The sequence below is a fragment of the Perna viridis genome, chromosome 13 (genome assembly GCF_037379345.1).
Source record: "Perna viridis isolate PV_CMFRI_1.1 ecotype Kerala chromosome 13, ASM3737934v1, whole genome shotgun sequence".
Taxonomy (NCBI): domain Eukaryota; kingdom Metazoa; phylum Mollusca; class Bivalvia; order Mytilida; family Mytilidae; genus Perna; species Perna viridis.
The window spans coordinates 29688441-29703215 of record NC_142457.1 but is presented as its reverse complement, the minus strand read 5'-3'; the positions used below and the strand labels follow the sequence as shown (position 1 = coordinate 29703215).

The window sequence follows — 14775 nt, the reverse complement described above, 5'->3', positions numbered from 1 at the left end:
GATTTTTAATGTATGGCACTTTCGGCCGTGTAGTTCTCTAAAAAAGAGAAAAGTACTTCTATATGAATATTTCATCTTTTAATTTGCATAAAAAATATTTCATCGCTGGTTTAAGAAAGCAATTTAAATGATCATGAAGTGCAATTCATTGTTTAATCAACGTACACGTATGCCAAATATATTTACAAGTCATACCTTGTAGTATTTAAGCATGATTTCACGAACATGAGTCGGCATGATTTTCTACTTCTATTTTTTTTTTGCATAAATATCATGATGCTCTACCTCTACGATTATTGTATACTTATGATGCTCAACCTATCTGATGAAATGTGAACATTGTTCAGATTAACATAAAAAGTTAAGAAACATTTTTTTGCTCCTTAATTGTTTAATTGGTTTGCTGTTTTCTTATTTAATGAAATACCATTACCCAAAAGTTAAGACAAATCAGACTTTTATTCCTTAACTTTGATGGTACTTACTGTAAAATTACAAGGTCAGTGCAGTAGTTTTTTTTACAATATTTCACTTTCTGTCTAATTCTTACATGGACACTTCATTTGTCAAATATATCAATGTTCTTCTGCAGGATATTTATTGTACCATTTTACTGCGGCGTATTCACAGAATTGTCAATGCTTCTTAACCGTCGAAGACACGACAAAGAGTACAGAGTTGTCAGGGGAAAGGTATTAAACAAATCACAATCAACGTGTTAAACTGTAATTCATGAAGCAAAGACTCATGTAAGGATAAGATACGCAAAATATTTATGATAAGACATCACACAGTGTCGTTTTGTTCTGAATACTTTAAATAAGTCTTTAATTTGTCCTGTAAAGTGCCTTTTTGAAGTTGATTGTAATACATTGCAAAAATCAACACTAATTATTTCTTTACACCAAATCAATCAAAAGTTCTGTTTCAATATACGTTTCCCAATGCTTTCTTTACGCTATTAGTGTTGTTATAAGTGTTTGTACAAAATGCGGCATTTGAGTCATAAAACGAGACTGTCGTTTCATTTATTCGTATCAATGATACGTACAGTGGATATGGTTATTCAGTGCTAAGACCGTTATAGTTTTCAACCCAATTGGAAAACTTCCATATTTAAGCCCTACACTCTATCACCCATTTCTTTTGTTTGTTTCGATTTCCGTGTTCCTCAAATTTCTAATCCAAGAAGAATCCAGATAGAGTCTTCTTAACTTTTACTGATCTATCCTTTATCATTGAACTTTCGCACATAATATATCATAGGTTTCAACTATTGACATTTCATATGCAAATTAGGATAAATAAATACATATTTAGATACTTGATTTTTTCCATATGAAAGCAACTTATAAACTAGGATGACTATTTATTAGAATGACACCAATAGTCAGATGTCATAACGGAATCATATTTTTTTGATAATATCAACATTTGATTTCTCTCTCGTTATAGAAAATGTTTCATTACTTATCAGTCATCACGTTAGTGACGGTTCACCTAACCAACTCTGTGACTTATTTTCTCCTTTAAATAGACGATGACAGAGTGATCCCATTTAGATATAAGGATAAGCGCCAAGACAACTTTGATTTCCCTAATATCACCTCACCATGTCTAACCACTGATACAAATGACGGGTTTCGATGCTTTTTTTTAAATTAATACTTCCACTGCTAGTATATGTTGGTTTATTGACTAACAAGTAAACATCTGTTTGCTAACGTTCCTACAAATTACGTTATTAATCATGTAGTTTATTTTAGGTTAATGGTCAACAGCAAGACGGTTGGAACAATGAAAATGTAAATAACGTTCATAAGCCCATGATATACGCTTGTGCTACACTTTGGCATGAAACGGAAACAGAAATGAAACGCCTTATGGAATCTATATTTAGGTATTTTATATAAAATGTAATATTATAAAAGTATATTGTCAAATTGCAATATTCTTTCTTCTTTCCAAAATAAGAATTATATGTATATATATAAAACGTCTCAGAATGTGACAACTCTATTCACTACACTGCTCCACATCGGATCAAATTAATACAGGGAAGATAACGTAAACTTATAGAAGGGTCTGAAAAATACCCAACGATGTTAGAACTGTCAAATTGGCGAAGCAAATTTTTGTCGTTCCCTCAGTTCAGCATTTCTCTATGATAACAAGAACATTTTTTTGCTAATTCAGATTGGACAGAAAACGATTTGAGAACGATTGTCGACACAAAATTAATTACGAGCAGAACAGGAATAATAGGACGGATTTGGGAAATAAAGGAAGCAGTTCAAATAAAGCCGAAAGTCAAACATGTTCAAAAAAACAAAAACGTTCTGGACAAGGAAAAGGAAATAAAGTCGGCAGTTTAAACACTTCAAATGAACCTAACAGTCAAACAAAAAGACAACATGCTACTGGACAAGAGGGAGTCAAGTGGATACAGCTAAATAGAAGCTTTGATAAAGAAACTTATGAAGATGACGTTTTTGAACTTGAAAGTATTGAAGCTTTATAACAACGTTTCTTAACTTACAACTGAAGAGTCAACTACAATTAAGTAAAATGCAATTATTCAAAATAATCATTCCCGTAGACGTTTGCAAAAAAGTTTTATTTATTTCGAAAATACATTCAGAATCTTCAAATAAAATGTAATTTAAAACAAATAAAAATAAAAAATAAAACACACACACAAATACAAAAACACTTTAAAAAAGCATAAACAAAACAGAATATCATAAAAAAAGAAAAAAACAAAAGTAAAAAAAAAACAAAAAAAAACAAAAAAAAAAAAAAAAAACCCTTACAGAACCAAATCTAAGGAAAACAAACACCTGTTTGTATTCTACAATTAATATCACGACATTTAGTCAGAATCACTGATTTTCTATTGAAAACCAGAACATTTAACGATTTATTCCAAGTAGCATCACAATCTTCAATATAAATGGTTAGATACGTTGTAATATTTAATTCATTTCAGCACACTTATTTTTCGACAACGCATTCAACGATAATAACTCATTGCTTGAAGTTAATAAATACGTGAAAAGATTGATAAAAGTAACGAAGGATGTAGGCAGGTTTGTTTCTTCAAGCGTTTTTTATATTACCTTTTAAGTTGTTAAACCATCACGTTATCCACGTTTTATATAAATGACTTCCTTACTTATAATGAGATACAATAAGTTGTATGCGTATGTATATTTAAGTGCCGTCAAAGGATATGTGTTATACATATATTAATATATAAGGATTTTATATAAACATGCTATATCTTCGATCTATAATTGCACACAAGTCTCAATTACTTCTAATCTTTGTACATGTAGAAATTTCAGACTTGGCTCTTTATTAATTGTTGAACCATTCACTTTATACATTCATGTAACCCGATTAATTTGTCAATGATAAGACCAATAAAACTCAATCATATAAAACGATCCTGTAAGATAAAAAAGCACACGTCAGTAGCATCAGCCTAGTAAATGCGCAAAATCACCTATAAGAATCCAATATTTTAATAAAAAAAGCTTAATCTATCTTGGTTAGAAACTGGTCTTTAGATTTTAATGCTCTTTTTATAGTATAGTATACAACGACCGAGTAAAACTTAAACAAAGTGAAATGATGCAGACGGCCTATGGAGCGAGAATTGTATGGACCCTTCCAGGGGAGACAAAACTAGTAGCCCATCTCAAAGATAAAAATAAAGTAAAACAACATAAACGATGGAGTCAAGTAAGGCATAGAGTAAACGTCTTATAAGTAAACACATTAATCTCCTTATCAAGTCTCAAAATGAGCGGTACAAAACATGATACGAATCATTATAGACAGTGCATAATGTTAAGTTTATCGCACAAATTATGCGTCAGCAAATTTGTAAAACTAAGAAAAAACATTGACAAATGTTTTAAAATTCGAGATCAATTAACTTCAGGATTGCCTAACATATTGTCTATACACACTAAATAGTTCTGTACAATCGTGTTATATACTACAAGTGCATCATTTGTCAAGAATAGTTTATTCAATAGTAAACATCAGTATTGACTGCTATATGATATTAACAAAACGTCTGTTGCAGATAATGTATATGCACTACATTTCCAAGTGGAAATTACAGGAGCAAATATGGAAGTTACACGATGAGGAACAACAGTCAATTACATACTATTTTGATAAAATTAGACTATTATTGGAAGAAAATGAGTCCATAAAAGAATTCAAAACCACTGCTGATGGCCGTAGACATAACGATATAGCAGATTCAGCTAGCAATTATCAAAGTCAATATGCGATTGACGCAAAGTATGAGATTGATAAATTGAGACTTGAATACATCGAGAAAAGATCACAAATTGGAGAAACGGACAAACAAAGACGACAATTAATAGAAAAAGGGTTTTCGTTAAAACGGTTGGACCTTGACCAGGACAGGGAGATAAAGTTAATCAAGCTAGAAACAGAAAACAAATCAATGCCCTATAAGGATCATATCAAAGTTATAGAGGAAACTAATAAAATAAAGGAATCGAAGGAAATATTCACAAAGAAAAAAGAACAAATTGGAACAGACATTGAGATTAAACAAGCATTGGATTGCGTAAGAGATGTTATTGAAGTCGACGGTAAATATGAACATTTAAATGACAGTAAGGATTGTTGGCCATTGTCTGCAGGTTAATGTTCAAAATTGTCAACAAATAATGTAATTCATATAAGATTAATGCATGATTTTTTTTACAATATCATGCAAATCATAAAAAAAAATTGCTTTATGATCTGAATAGCGTCAGCATGGCATGATAACTTATATCTAGAATATACCGTTTTTAAACTGAGTTCCGTGTGCATTTTATTGTGATATTAAAGTAAGAAATATTTTGATTAATATCTACATTTCAGAAAAGCTCAAAGATGAAAACGTCAAAAATCTTCAACTTAAGGACATCGAAGAAAAAGAAAAGGAATTAAAAAAGATTATAACAGAAAAATATACTATGCAGCGTACGAAAAAAGAAGGTAGAGCAGATCAATCAGAAGACATAGAAAAAAGGGTTTCAAATGATGATATACTACAGATATCAGAACACACATATATACTAACTCTTGATGGTGACATCGAATTCAAACCGGAAGCAGTTTTGTTCTTATTAAGAAGAATGAAAAAGTCACCAATTGTTGGATCTGCATGTGGACGAATCCATCCCGAAGGCAGAGGTATGACGCATTTGTATTGTTTAACTCACTATATATATATTAAAAAAACAATCTGAAAAGTATCAACACACTTTGTCGGAATTTTTAACATATTACGGAGTTTCTATATCACTTAAAATATTTAAAAAAATGTTATGATCAAGTGTACTTTATCTTTCAGTAGACACGCCTAATAAGATAATAAATGTTTTTTTTTATGAGGAGTCATGGTATGGTATCAGAAATTTGAATATGCTATCAGTCATTGGCTGCAGAAAGCCACAGAGCATGTTATTGGATGTGTTTTGTGTGGGCCTGGATGTTTTAGCTTGTTTAGAGGTTCAGCTATTTTACATCCTAACGTTCTGGAGACTTACTCAAAAGAAGCAACAGAAGCACACGAAGTGTTACAATATGACAAAGGTGAGTTATATCTATCTGACATGTCATCCAATACGGAAGATGACATCTTCACCACATGTTACATTAGCCTAATGTAGTAATTAATTATAATTACATGTATCAATTCGTGCATAAACTGAACAAAAACAAAACACAAAAAAAAAAAACAAAACAAAAAAAAAACAAACAAACAAACAAACAAACAAAACAAAACAAAAACAAAAATATCTTTACCCACACAATCACAGTATGTCCTTTGCGGTAAAACAGACCAGCACATTGATATCGATAGCCTTAAGAGTAACCAAGGGAACCAAGGTTATAGCCGTAATCAAAAGAATGTAATCCAGGAACAATGACCGACATGGAAAACAGACATACACAACAACGACATGAAGTAACTTAAATCATACATACACAGTAACAAAAGCAGATGGGCAACTCCACTACAAACTGGACAAGGTGCACCGGTAGGCTAGGCGTCCTCTGTTTTTTCTAGAAACACCCACCGAGTTGCTCCTAAAAAAGTCTAGTCCGAGATAGACGAAAAATGGAAAGAAAATGTATGACATATTGGACTAATCAGTTTTTTGTAAAAGTAAGAACGTCCCCGAAGGTACAAACGATGGAAATTCCATAGACAAAGTTACGTCGGAAACCCACAAATGGAATAAAAGACAGACAGAGACAGCTCAATCGCACACTCAAAACTAATATGTACTCTGTAAATTGCCAACGCCACTATACATCACCTAAGCTGCATGATGTCTCAATAGATGGTCTTCTGCCTTTCATACAAAAAACTTTTAAGCTTTATCACATTCGAACTAAACTCTATTCTATACCTCACCATCTTCTACTACACGCCCTTTACAAAACGTTTCATAACATTCCTGTTTCTGAACTTACCTCATCCGAATACAGACTTATTGCCATAATTTTGGTTATTGGTTTCCACAGATTCGTGACACCAGTTTGTGTAAATGATTAGGAAGTTAGATTTTTTCTTCCCTTAACAAACGTAAGGTATAAATACTGTTTATTTGGCTAACATTCTCAATCATAAAAAAACGTCAGGAACAAAATCCCCCATATTTCAAAGGCAAATCAATACCTATTATTTCAGAGTGCTGTACTTTACCTCCTGAATCCCACATTTTCAAATATAAAAGGCTATTGGCAAACCTTGAAATTTAAGACTTCAAGGCTAAAACAGCTGATTGTTCTAGCCAATGCTATCCTTTCGAATATGGTCTTTCCGGTCACGTCATTACGGGAGATTTTAACATCATCGAAAACGAATTTCACTATAAAGTCATTTCTAAAGGTCCGTGAACCACACTCTATAAATTTGAATTATTAAAGTTCTAATGGATCAGGGTTTGGGTATGGAAATCGGTAATTGCAATCAATAACAATTAAATGCATTTTTGGAAACAATTGAAATGTATTTGTTACTGTAGAAATGTTCAATTAGATGTATTTGAAAATATTTTTACTTTTTGGAAAAAAATAATGTAAGAAATATACCTATCAGATGCATTTCAAATACATTGCAACTGAATGATGTATTTATCTTTCTGATACCGTTTTTCTGAAGGAAGTTATGTAAGCTAATATTGAGCAAACAATGTGAAGTATACATAATAAGAATATATATTAAAATGATTATATTTTGAACAATATTACAATAAACCAGTGTTGATTAGTTATACATTTTCAATTATGTATTTGGAGAGACTAAATTGATAAACATCAACATTAATTAATTAAACCTTTGATCATTTGTTAAACATTCAATAGTTTTGTTACTGTCTTTGTTTGATATCTTAATCCATCTTTGACAGTACCGGTAATTAATATAATCTTCCCTAGTGCACTGAGGTCATATTTAGACACTCAAATTACAACGTTATTTGAAATTAGAAACGACTTGAGGGTAATAAAGACAGTGTCAAACAAACAAAAAAAAAAAATAATAATAATAAAAGTGAAATTATTTTTTTTTTCAATTTTAAAGCGATCACTCTTAAGGAAAAAATCATTTGCAATTTGATTTTGTTAATGATTTCTGTTACAGTGTTCAAGGATTGTTTTGTTTATTTGTCATATATTGTGGTCCTTCAAAACAAAGAATTTGAAAAGTAATTAATTACATTTTCAAAAGTTATTAAAAAAATCAAAATAATTGCAATGTAATGCATTTGACAAAAAAAAAAAAACAAAAAAAAAAAAACAAAACAAAACAAAACAAAAAAAAAAACAAAAATAAAAACAAAAACAAAAACAAAAATAAAAACTTTTAAAAGTAATTAAACCATCTCTGTCATGGATGCCGTGGGGTACTATGCAAGAAAATTGACACCGAGAGTACAGCCATACATTGGTTCTCTGTCAGTAGGTCAATTAGTTTCAATGCAGCATCGATTATTTAAGACCACCTCACAGTAGTAGAAGAACATTGTCTACTACTAGTATACATGCCTAAAACAACATGTTTATAAAACGTATAGACAACGGGTATTATCAGAGGTAGACACAAAAAGTAATAGCAGTAATAAGAACTATACTGCCACTACAATCTGCGAATAAGAGATATTGAAAATCTGTGCTTGCCTATGTTTTTCACTCTTTGAAGCTGACAGTATGGCTGATTCAAAAGAAGGAACATCGTTTAAATAAGTCCGTTATCTCCATTCCGCTATATACATGACGAACTATCGTTAAACAATCCTATTTACGGAAATTTGATACATTGCATATACCAAAAAGAGCTTGAGATAAAGAATACTGCAGTCACTGTGAAGTCAGCCTTATATCTTGACCTACACTTAGAGATCGATGGTAAAGGAAAATATTGACCAAACAATACGACAAACGTGATGACTTTCCATTCCGTATTATCAACTTTCTTTTAATTTGTGGCACGTGGAGTTTTTATATCACAATGCATTCATTTTTCCATAGATTGATGTGACTCGACATTATCTTTTGTGTCGAGCTATACGTCTTAAAATTAGGCTTCTGGAACAGGGTTATGTTGCTACAAGTTTAAATTAATTCACACAGTTTCATGGTCGCCATCAGCAACTCGTTGATTTTTCCGGTCTACAGTTCCCTCTGTTTAAACCTTATTTTCTTACTAACCATAAGGAATACAATATTCTATATAAGTAACTCACATTCATAAATTTGAAAATAGGCAAATGAAAACAGGAAAACTGAACATGAGAAAGAATCATTGCTAATGAAACACAATTATGATGAAATGACTAATTTTAATTTGACTGAAATCAATAAGAACTTAAATCGCAAGGGTTAATTTACCATATAATGCTTGCATTTCGAATTTTCATACAATTAATCTTGTTCATATACCACCTCACATATTGTTTTGGTAAAATTGAAGATAAGGAATGAACATTTGATTCTTTTAAGGGGAGGACCGATGGCTTTGCACCCTGCTGCTTAAACAAGGTTGGAGAATAGAATATTGTGCTGAAGCTGACGCGAGAACGTGCGTTCCAGAAGGATTTTACGAGTTTTATAAACAACGTCGAAGATGGGTACCGTCAACTTTGGCAAACTGTTATGAAATTATATCCAATTGGAAGGACATAACCAAAAACAATGAAAATATCTCATTTCTATACATTGCTTACCAGACTTTTCTTATGATTTCAACACTTCTGACACCGGGAATGACATTTATGTTAATAGTTGAAGCACTCATCATTGGCTTTAGCATAATTCCATCATGGGTAATTCTAACTCTAAACACTGTGCCTGTGGTAATATTTGCTTTGATGACGATTTGGTCGACAAAAGAAAGACAGGTATATTTTATTCACAAATAATTTCTTTTATCACAATGTAACGATAAAAAACAAAAACATTTCGGTTAAGGTAAATGCTAGCATAATCTTGACGCCCTAACTTAACCATATTGCTGCAAAAATAATATTTCTTGTAGAGTATGATTATGAAATGTTATGATGGTGTTATTGCTATTGAAGACATACATTAAAAACTAAAGAAAATAATGCTAATGAAATAGAACAATCAAAATATGTAAAAAGAAAACGCATCTGGAAACACAAATTTGACAATCAATTTTCATGACCGAACATAACAGAAGTACCCCCTCCCCCCTCACACACACACATATGACAATTATACACAGTCCCAGATCGACTCGAACCCAACTAAAAACTTGCTTTCTATAAGGTGATTCTGAGGGCTGTGAAATCCCTGCTTTTTTTCAAGACAACCACTTTGTTGATCGTTTAGGGTCATATTTAGGGTCATATCCGTGAAAGAAATGTGACTGGCGATGACCGTTTGTCATATTATATACAAATGTTACCAAGTTCACACCCAACACCCCAATGATTATATACTGACATGAATTTTTATTTAAACATTGAAGTGCACTACAAATAGCAATATCAATTTCAGGCATATTTCAAAAGGTGTTTAAAAGTGAACCGATTTGTTGATTTTTTGTTGTTGTTTATTTTATTTTTTATTTATTTCGCAGTTGCAATTTGCTGCCATATTTTCATGTATTTATGTACTTGTCATGTTGATTGCTGCGATCGGGATAATAAATGATGCTGTTCGGGAAGGAATATGTTCTGTCACTACCATCGTTGTCATATTTGAGATTGGTGTTATATTGACTGCAGGCCTCACTCACCCAATGGTAAAGTTTGTGTTTTGTAGCAAATAAAAACAGCTTTTACATTTTGATAAAAGAAGGGACATTTAATTGATGGTCAGGTAGCCGGAGCTTGAGAGAGTGACAACATAAGCAGAGATGTAATGATATCCAATCCTCGGCATCTATCAATCCAATTATTAAAATCATTTCTTGGAAATATTTGTAAGAACTTTGACCCCAGACGCATAGGTATTACACTTTTACACATTTAAGAATCGTTAATTGCATTTTGTAACATTCATATTAAATCATTTATTTACGTATTTAAGTTTTCTGCTTTTAACTATTAAGATTACCGTTGATAACAACATTCTTTGGCACAGAATGCTATTTTATTTCCCTATTCAACAAAGTATTGTCTTTAAGAATTAATGACAATTACTTTGCATATCATTAAAAAAAATTGTATTTTCTTTGGATAATGTACTCTTCATATTATGTTTCGAACTAATCTTTGAGCAGTTTATATAGGCCATACCCACAATTATATCAACTACTTTTATTGATCATTGTGTATGAAATGGAATTAAAAGAAATGTATTTTACATTTTTGATATTTTAAAGGCGTGCAAAAGTGTTTGGGACATTGAGCACTACATTGAACATATGCTATGGCCAATGCTTTGACACGCCAAAAAAAAAAAATAAATAAATAAATAAAACCATAAAAATTGAAACATTTAATACCTTGATAAAATAATTAAAAAAAACATATTCATATATGGCATAAAGCATATGCATGTACAAACTTTGTTTATTAAAATCATTTTGTAACAACACGAAGAAATGTACATTGTGGGTCCTACAGAAATCATGTTGATGCATCTTGAACAAGTAAAGTAAAACACTTCCCCCATACCAATTTCTTGATTCATTCCTCTTATAACAGTCATATAGTATCCCCTTCCCTGTCAAATTCCAATAAACACTAACTATTAAAATACACTTGATGAGACGTTTAGGTTTCCCTCACGAACGATTCCCAAACGCAAGCTAAACGCTCAAAAACGCACAGTAAACAAACTCTCCTATCGTGCGATGAAACGAATGCTCCAATCATGCGTTTAAACGCACGATTAACGAATACTCCCAGCGTCAGATTAAACACACGATAGATGAACCCTCAAAGCGTGCGTTTAAACGCTCGATGGACGAACGATGAAAAATAATAATGTTTACAAATAACAAGGGAAGAAGAAATAGAAAATAGAATTAACAAAAAAAAACAACAAAAAAAAAAAAACAAAAACAAAAAAACCAAAAAAAAAAAAACAACAAAAAAAAAACAGCTTAATCAAGGAAATTATCGAAGTATAGATATAAACGACCTGTTGTATCGTGCGATTGTCTAGCGTTTAAACGAATGCAAAACGATGTTTAAACAAAATATAAACGTTGCACGATCGCTAATGTGGGAGACGTGAACATTTTAAGGAGTGAACATGGCATAATTCGATTTTTCGAATAACATTCATTTTTAGGAAGTTCTTTGCTTGATACCTGGCGCCCTGTACTTCGTTGCAATACCAGCAATGTCGATGCTAATGTTTTTGTACTCAATTGCCAACCTACATGAAACGTCGTGGGGTACACGTGAAGACGTTGGTCGCAAGCAATATGATAGCAAAAACAAAGAGAGAGGTTACCTCTTTTCATTTGGAAATTTTTTCAGGTACAAACAATGTTTGCTTTTGTATTCAAATATAGAAGAAAATATAAATGTTCAAATCCAGTCTATATTTTTACAGTTGAAAAAAGAACTGGTTTGATATAAACGTAACAAATGTACTAATTTTAATACAAGATCATATAATTATATATTAGTAACATTTATTTTACAAAAAAATATGATAAATGTGTACACATTCATTAATACAGACACCACTTGACATGATTATTTCATTGGTAAAAGTAGTTCGGATAAAAGGGGCGTGGTATAAGTTCATGACCTGGTTTATTAATTAGAAGATAAGAAACTCTTTTATCCAAAATATAATAAAATGTCGGCATCATTTCTAACAAAAAAAAATGTCATATTAAATTATTTGTGTCTGTTCCTTTTCCTTGTCTACTACGAAGTACATGTAAGAGAAACATATCTAAAACAATATGAATACGCACAATATCATTGTTTAGGAAGATCCTCTTTCCTTAACAAAGATATTGCGCATAAAAAAATCTGATTTTTTCTCCGCTTGCAAAAATGAATCCATAAGAAAAGGGCAAAATGCATCGACATTTTGTTTTCTCGTTTAGTGTTTATTACATGAACGTTGTATTTGACTTCTTAAATTTAAGTTTATTATATTGCTAAAAAAAGTGGTAATCATTTTTTATCACATATTTTATTTTCGCCTTTCATAATAGATTTTTAAAAATATATTACAAGTTGTATATGCTGTCCTGATAAAGTCAACGGAAGACGTGATGTTATGAAAGAACGGAAAGGAAAGAATAGAGATATTGAAGAAGGAAGGGATGATACAGCAGTAGGTATGTTTCGTGAAATCTAGATACAATGAGGTATATTTTAAAAGTAAAATGGCTGTTATTTTTCATTTTAAAATTATATGAATAAAAAATAAACATCACACAATGCTGAAGTCTTTGCATTTTGCATTTATTTGCATGTATTTGTAGAGGGAATTTGCATGTACTCATTATTGCGTCAGCTTGTATATGTTGCTGATATATATAAAAAAAACATTCTAAATATTGAATGTGAAAATATCAAAATTTATCGGTACATTTGAAGCATTAGGATGATGAATTAGGTTCATTAAAAAAATTGCAAAGATGTTTATCCGTTTTTAATATGTCTCTCATACTTTGTAGAATCGGGAAAGGATCAAACGCAAATAAAGACACCCTTCTCTTCTTCCAATGATAATATTGAATGCTCACTAGCCTCTATAGAAGAAACGGAGGAACTGTTTTGGAAGAAAGTAGTTTTAGAATATCTAAAGCCAGTTGATATAGAGAAAAGCGCTAAACCGACAGAGAAGAATAATGATGGAAATATCCCTTTAAAAAAGCAACTTTTGTCATTACGGAATAGTGCATCTTTACTCGTTTTTCTGTTGAATGCCGGTCTTGTTACAATATTATTTGCCTTAACACAGAACAGTTCATTCAAAGAAAACCTCACTATTGTGATAAGTGATAGCGATGAAACATGCAATCTAGAAATCGATCCGATAGCTTTTATGTTTATCGTTATTTTTGGTATTCTGTTGTTAATTCAATTTCTCAGTATGTTATATCATAGGGGTACAACAATGATACGCATTTTAGCCTATACAACGATATTCCGATCAGAAGAACTTAAACAGAAATATGTTATGGATATGGCGATGAGAGACATACTATCAACTGATGATTTTATCTCCGATGAAGATATTGAAGAAAGAACAGACAAAAAGCACAAAATCCTAAACACAAAAAGAAAATGGAAATTAAAAGTCAGAGAACAATGTGAAAATCTTAAAGATCTCCGGGAAAAAAACTTAAACCAATTACAAATTATTGGGAACAAAAGTGATAAGGTCGGACAATTAGTTAAAACTGCAGTCAATGCGTTTAACAAAAAAAATAATCCAGTTAATACCTCAAGGTGGGATAATATTTTGCCAAAGATTAAAGAACTACGATTTAAACAATAGCTATCATTTATATCTATTTATAATGGTTTCCATTTAAATATTTGAATGCAACGCACTCATAACGCAAAGGCAGTTGACGTTTGAGACAGTTTTATATATTTTTCTTGGTGTCAGGTAACATGTTCAACGGAAATAAACCTACGTATCCTTTGCACGACGAACTCGTATCGTAAAAAAGAAGTGATGAGACTGAAATTTTAATCACTCTGAAATTTTAAATGCCATTATTTTATACAATAAGCTACATGTACATGTTGTACTCACGAAAATGTAATATGTGTGTCAAATCAATCTATCGTGTATAAAAAAATAAATATGTTTGATTCTAAATAAATATCATTGTAATGACTGTACCATTTAGGCGTCTTTTATCTTTATCAATGTTGATGTCATCTTTATGAAAACAAATTCCAACATTAATATATTTAGCTTACAATTTGAATCACACCTTTGATTAATTTACGCAAAGTCAATCAAAAGGGTTTACAAATAACTGTGATGTATTTTCTACCATTTAATTGGTCTTATGCGTCTTATGAGGAAGGGAACAGATTTCAATATGAGGATAGAAGCTATACAAATAAAATTTCGTACCGACCAAAGCACATAAACCCCAAAATTAGTCAGATATAACTTGTAGAGCTAGCTAGTTAAGAGTTCTCATGACTTTAGAACACTGTTTGCATAGTTATGGTTTAGAAATGATTAGTTTCTTATTCCTTTACAACACAGAGCTTCTTTCCCGTGTATAGTATTGTTATTTTGAACAGGAAAGAT

The 14775-nt window shown here is 31.3% G+C and overlaps 1 protein-coding gene across 7 annotated transcripts in view; it reads left to right on the top strand.

Moving 5' to 3' along the window:
- Positions 1-14351, top strand: part of LOC148600272 (chitin synthase chs-2-like) — a 29090-nt gene extending 14739 nt beyond the window's left edge. For 3 of the 7 annotated variants that reach the window (XM_088559838.1, XM_088559836.1, XM_088559839.1), the window contains 13 exons: positions 593-692; positions 1767-1900; positions 2197-2504; positions 2990-3089; positions 3594-3747; positions 4097-4640; positions 4918-5232; positions 5434-5634; positions 9052-9449; positions 10154-10318; positions 11818-12008; positions 12726-12829; positions 13172-14351. In XM_088559838.1, the coding sequence (XP_088415964.1) occupies positions 593-692; positions 1767-1900; positions 2197-2504; positions 2990-3089; positions 3594-3747; positions 4097-4640; positions 4918-5232; positions 5434-5634; positions 9052-9449; positions 10154-10318; positions 11818-12008; positions 12726-12829; positions 13172-13998 (3541 nt within the window). In that variant the 3' untranslated portion in view covers positions 13999-14351. Of the gene's footprint in view, positions 1-592; positions 693-1766; positions 1901-2196; positions 2505-2989; positions 3090-3593; positions 3748-4096; positions 4641-4917; positions 5233-5433; positions 5635-9051; positions 9450-10153; positions 10319-11817; positions 12009-12703; positions 12830-13171 lie in introns of all 7 variants that reach the window. The other 4 variants (XR_015918287.1, XR_015918288.1, XM_088559837.1 and 1 more) reach the window with 4 other exon arrangements.
- The last annotated feature ends 424 nt before the right edge of the window (positions 14352-14775 follow it).